Source organism: Gekko japonicus, unplaced genomic scaffold, assembly GCF_001447785.1.
Source record: "Gekko japonicus isolate JY-2015 unplaced genomic scaffold, Gekko_japonicus_V1.1 scaffold6040, whole genome shotgun sequence".
In the NCBI taxonomy this organism is placed as follows: Eukaryota; Metazoa; Chordata; class Lepidosauria; order Squamata; family Gekkonidae; genus Gekko; species Gekko japonicus.
In genome coordinates, this window is record NW_015160406.1 from 27781 (window position 1) to 34003 (window position 6223).

At 49.5% G+C, this 6223-nt stretch overlaps 1 protein-coding gene across 1 annotated transcript in view; it reads right to left on the reverse strand.

Moving 5' to 3' along the window:
* Positions 1–1248: 1248 nt before the first annotated feature.
* The window catches only part of LOC107116050 (olfactory receptor 51V1-like), a 7952-nt gene continuing 2977 nt past the window's right edge, over positions 1249–6223 (reverse strand). The window contains exons 2-3 of the mRNA XM_015417910.1: positions 5438–5448; positions 1249–1650 (exon numbers count right to left, since the gene is read on the reverse strand). Coding sequence (XP_015273396.1) covers positions 1249–1650; positions 5438–5448 — 413 coding nt within the window. The remainder of the gene's footprint in view (positions 1651–5437; positions 5449–6223) is intronic.

Consider the following 6223-nt stretch of genomic DNA (forward strand, 5'->3'; position numbering starts at 1 on the left):
GCCCCCTCCCCCCCCCCTCGGGACCAGGGTTCCCTCTAAGCTGACTTAGTCTGAGCTAGCTCACAGTTCTTTAGCCTCCGGCTCACACATTTTGTGTTTATTTATTTAATTCATATTTACATTTATACCCCGCCCACCCTGTAAACAGGCTCTGGGCGGCTGACAGAAGACGGCCGACAGCAGGCCGATACAAATAAAACAATAAAAATATTAAAATCCCTTAAGAACAATATTAACAATAAAGTGCTGGCTACAGCAGAGTAAACATAAGATGAATGGCTTTATGTCTGCATTCCTTCTGTCTTCGGGTCTTAAAATCAGTCCCACAATGTTCGGGGGTGAGGCTCAGACCGGGCCAGTCTGGTATTCCGGACTGATGGTAACTGTGGTGGCGGCTCCTACTGGAAAGCCTGGCGGAAGAGCTCCGTCTTGCAGGTCCCTGATCTGTCCGGGAGCTGGTTCCACCAGTGTGGAGCTGCTACCGAAAAGGCCCTGGCCCTGGTAACGGCAAGTCTCGCCTCCTTGGGGCCCGGGATAGATAGACGTTGTTGGGCCCCAGACCACAGTGCTCTTAGCTCAGGAAGGAAGGCGCCAGAGCAAACTGATTTCTGCAGCAGCCGAATCACTCGCTGACAACTTTTAATGCTCCAGGAGCTCACAGAGGAGGATCTTTCCTCACAAGACTCTCCGCTGCATAGAGAGGGAGCCTTGGTCGGGACTCCTCCTCTCTCACCTGGCGGCCCCACCCAACCTCCCCTCCGTCCTGCGGGGAAGGGGCCGCCAGAGGCTCTTGCCCTGGGCAGCCGCCAGCACCCCCGCCCCCCGGGGTCACCTCTAGGCCCCTTAGCCAGGACTTTGGGAGGCCTGCGGGGCAGACTTTTGTTTCTGGTGGGGCTGAAGTTCTCCATGCGGAAAGGAAAGCCCTTGAGCCAGTAGAGAGCTATGACCAGGGCCGAGCTCTCCACTGAAAGCTGTCAGCCACTTTACAGGACGGTGCTCAGCCGCTGCAAGGGAATCCCTTCTGCCAGCCAAAGCAACAGTGCTGAGAACAAGCTGGCGGGGGGGGGGGGGGGGGGGGGGGAAAGTAAGACCAGGCGTATCAGAATAAAAGAATACAACGAAGGTATGCCAATGCAATTGACATTCTGATTTATCAAAAGGTGGAGAATACAACTTTTTAATATTTTGCACAGGACCCAGTCCTGCAACGAGCAGAGACAGTGGCACCCTCAGCCTTATCTCGGTTCCTCAGACTCTCTTGAGTGAGACCATTCTGAGGATCCTGCTGTAGATCTGCTTGGTTTTGATGCTGTAGATGATGGGGTTCATCAGGGGTGGGAGGAGGATGTAGATGTTGCCCATGACGACGTGGAGAAGGGGAGAGGCGTGCCGGCCAAACCGGTGCACAACAGAGAGCCCGAGCACTGGCACGTAGAAGACCAGGACGGCACAGAGGTGGGAGACGCAGGTGCCCAGGGCCTTGCGGTGGCCTTCATCCCCAGAGGTCATGCCCAGGACTGCCTTCAGGATCAGGCTGTAGGAGATGAAGATGAAGAGGAGGTCAGAGCCCAAGGTGAGGAGGATGACAATGAGGCCGTAGAAAGTATTGAAGACTGTGTTGGCACATGCCAGGTATAAATCCAATCTCCTCTTCTTCTTCTTCTTAAGGAGTGCACTCCTTTTTAAAATGTTTTTAAATGATTGCAAAAAGCATTTACAGGAGAAATTCTTGTGGGGCCGTGCCTTTGAGGAAAGGGGTGGAGCCCCCAGAAGCCCCACCATGGCGGCTATGGTCCTGGCACAGCAGCAGCCGCTCGCGCGGAGCTTCCTCACCCACCATCCACTCCCCCACTGTCCTTCATCCCAGTCCACCCTCCCCACCCTCACCTGGGAAATGGGAGGGGAGCTGGACTTCACACAAAGCAGGGCGAGTTGGAGGGGTGGGGCCCCACGCAGCACCGCCCCAGCGGTCGATTCACACGGTATCCTGGAGAGGCTGCTTTGGGGGAGTCCAGCAGTCAGACCAGGGGCAAGAAGGGGGTGTGGGCAGGGCAGGGAGCATCCCCCCCCCCGCGGCACACTCCTTTGGAGTCCCCCCAAACCCACCCCCTGGTGCAGGACTCCCTGGGGGGGGGGGAATGGAGAGGAGGGGCTAATCAACGCGCCACAAACCCGGGGGGGGGAGGGGTAGAATACCTGTCAATAGATGCCCAGCCGCAGTGGGAGAGCTACACCCCGCAACGTTTTCCTTTGAACCGAAGGGAAAGACTGCTGTACGGATGCAGCTAGTTTAATTCCAGTGTTTTAGAACCCATCTCAGAGGCTTGATTGAGTGATTGATTGATTGAAATGACCCGTACTGATGCGGCTGGTGGGAGATGTTGGGGGGGGAGAGAGCACAACTAGCTGTGCTGCGTGGTTCCCCCTGTGCAGGCCGCCCTTCGCAGGCTAAAGGAGAAATCTTTGCCTCCTCGGTGGTGCTTGCTGGAGGTCAAAAACATCTCTTGTGAATCTACTGGGCAGCAGGTCTGCCCCTGTGTAGCCTGCCGAATCTCAGCAGACCTGCTGACAAGTTCATTGGGATGAAGCACTGCCATCGCCTTCACCTCTGGGCAGCACAGGCACGGGCTGTCAGGGAGGCTCCAGGACACCATTCGGCTTCCCAGCTACAGGGGGGGGAGCGCATTTGTTTCAAGTCCACACCTTGCTTCCCTCCCCACCGGAACCCCCTGGCGGCTTCTTCACCCCTCCTCCATTCATACCTCACAGCAACAGCCCGGCAAGGTGAGTGACACAGAGAGCGCCACATCCAGGGTGTTTCCATGGCAGAGCAGGGATTTGAACTTGGGGGCCCCAGATCCCAGTCCAGCACTCTGACCACTGCACCAGAGCACCATCCAGACTCCCCGTTATCTGACAAGCTCTCCATCAGCTACTGGAGCTGGCTGGCAGCTGTTGAATAATCTCTGCATATCCTGGTGCTCTGTAATAAGGAAGCCACGCTGCCAGGAAAGAGATTGGTCCTAGACAGAATGCAGGGAGAAATATAGGATTGCAGAGGAAACCCACAGCGAGACCAGCAGGCCAACCTGGTGAGGCTGAAGAGCGGCATCTTCCATGGGAAGAGCTGAGCTGGAAGGCTGAACTTAGAAGAAGACCCCGATGGCTCAGGCCAGGAGTCCAACTAGGCCAGCAGCACCCTTATTCGCACTGTGGCCAGTGTTATTCAGAGGTCTCCTGACAGTGTTATTTAGAGGCCTCCACTGGTCACCTTGACTAGCACCCACTGATAAACCTCTCCTCCAGGAATCTGCCTAATCGCCCTTCAAAATCATAAGAACATGAGAGAAGCCCATGTTGGAACAGGCAAATGGCCCATCCAGTCCAACACTCTGTGTCACACAGTGGCCAAAAATACCAGGTGCCATCAGGAGAAGGTCCACCAGTGGGGCCAGGACATTAGAAGCCCCCCACACTGTTGACCCCCCCCAAGCACCAAGAAGACAGAGAATCACTTGCCCCAGAGTCCCTATCTATACCTTATGGCTAATAGCCACGGATGGACCTCTGCTCCATATGCTTATCTAATTCCCTTTTGAAGCTGTCCATGCTTGTAGCCACCACCACTTCCTGTGGCAGTGAATTCCATGGGTTAATCACTCTTTGGGTGAAGAAGGACTTCCTTTTATCCTTTCTAACCCGACCGCTCAGCAATTTAATGGAGTGCCCACGAGTTCTTGTATTGTGAGAAAGGGAGAAAAGTACCTCTTTCTCGACCTGCTCTATACCATGCATAATCTTATCAACCTCACTCATAAAGGTGTGGTGACCAGAACTGCACACAGTATTCCAAATGAGGTCGTACCATTGATTTATATAGAGGCATTATGATACTGGCTGATCTGTTTTCCAATACCCTTCCTAATAATCCCCAGCATAGCATTGGCCTTCTCTATTGCAGTCACACACTGTCTCGACATTTTCAGTGAGTTATCTACTATGACTCCAAGATCTCTCTCTTGATCAGTCTCTGTCAGTTCAGACCCCATCAACGTGTATTTATATTTAGGATTTTTGGCTCCAATGTGCATCACCTTGCACTTGGCCACATTGAACCCCATTTGCCTCACAATCCTCACTGGTTTTCACCACCCTGAACAACTTCGTATCATCCGCAGATCTAGCCACTTCAGTGCTTACTCCCAACTCCAAATCATTAATGAACAAGTAAAAAAGCATCGGACTGACTACTGATCCCTGCGGTACCCCCCTGCTTACCACCCTCCACTGAGAAAATTGCCCATTTATACTCACTCTCTGTTTTCCACTAATTAGCCAGTTTTTGATCCACAAAAGGACTTGTCTTTTAATTTCATGATTTTTGAGCTTACTTAGGAGCCTTTGATGAGGAACTTTATCAAAAGCTTTCTGGAAGTCAAGGTAAACAATATGTTGGGTATTACAAGTCAAAACACTTCAGTATTTACAGGGTTAATGATGTTTGTTAAGTCACATATTTGTTTGTAACCAATCTGTTAAGACAACAGAATGCCCGGGAGCTTTGGAGCTAATTTGCTAGTCTGATTGGAAACCAAGGTGTCAAGTATTTAGCATATTGGTTTCTCCTTCCTCTCTTTGTTCTGACTGAGAAGGAGACGCCATTCAGCTCTTCTCGTTTTACCTTTTAGCTGCAAGGATGTAGACATATTAGCTCTTTGTTATTTTATATCCTGTGTACCTTTTTCCCATGTTAGGTTTATAGTAAACGTTTATATTTTAATACACACCATGGACTCAGTCTCTTAATACTCTGCTGACTTACTTAAAAAGAATCCCAACAAAGGTTATGGGCCCAGTGCGCTCCTATCTGCGCAGAGCTGACCATGTGTGTATGAGATTACTTAGAAACTTTTAAGAATACCACAGACAATTTTTTAAAAACATTTTCTGGATTAGTGGAAGCAGAGAAAAGTTTTTTCCTCTTTCTTGAGCTTGTCTAGCCTTGATGCAGGCAGGACAGAAGGGGAGAGAAGATTTGTGTTCTACTGCTCTACGCGAAGGGCTGCATCATGCTGCTGGAATAAGGAGGTAATAAAAGGAAACTCACTTAACTCCACGCTGACCAGACGCCTGCTCTCTAGCCTTGATGCAGGCAGGACAGAAGGGGAGAGAAGATTTGTGTTCTACTGCTCTACGCGAAGGGCTGCATCATGCTGCTGGAATAAGGAGGTAATAAAAGGAAACTCACTTAACTCCACGCTGACCAGACGCCTGCTCGCCGCTTTGCCTGTTGGAAGGATTGGTAAAGTAAAATATGGCCTGTTTCAAAGAATCTTTCTTTCTTCAACATTCCACCTTTATCTAAAACAAATTACAACTAGTGAAAGGGATCAATTGAGTGTGCTCTAGAATCTCAATCTGCTCTGCATGTACTCACTAATGATGGTCCTGCAGATGATCCACAAAAAGAAAATTTTAAAGAGAAAGATGGTTTTGCAAAATCTTTAATCCTTGGGAGTGTTATTGCAAGTGACAATCAAAAGCTTTTAACGTGCAGATCTGCAAAACAAATGATAACCCAACTAGATGAAAAATTCAATGGAAAATCGAGAGCTAGCAATCTCTTTCTCCATCAGTGTCTGTTTAATGCAAAAATGAGAGTTGGAGACTCACTGATTGCACATTTGAACAAAATTATGGATACTTTCAATGATCTAAAGGCCATAGGAAGCCCACCAACTGATGATTCTGTTATTGCTGTAATTTTGGGCTCATTAACAAAAGACTATGCTCATGAAGTTGCGTTCTTGAAGGGAGTAGAGAAATTAACCATTGATTATGCAATTTCTTATTTGGAAGCTGAGGGGAATAAAAGGGAAATCTCCCAGCTCGCTGATAGCATGTCGGTTCTTAGAGTGAAGCCTGCTTATCAAAGAAGAAATGTAAAGAAAGATGTTAAATGTTTTATATGTGCAAAAACTGGTCATCTCGCCAAACAATGCTGGTTTAAACCAGCGCAAGATGAAAGAGACCGCACCACACGGACTCCCACTGATATAGGAGCCTCTAGGGGGCGTGGCAGTGGAAGGCCAAATGTTACCCACAAGCAGAATGGGAGAAGGCCTGTATTCTTTCTTAATGAAACACAGCCAGATGCTGCAGATGTAAACCAGAGTGGAAATGTGCATGCATTGTCTGTTAATGGAAGAGAATCTGATGCTAA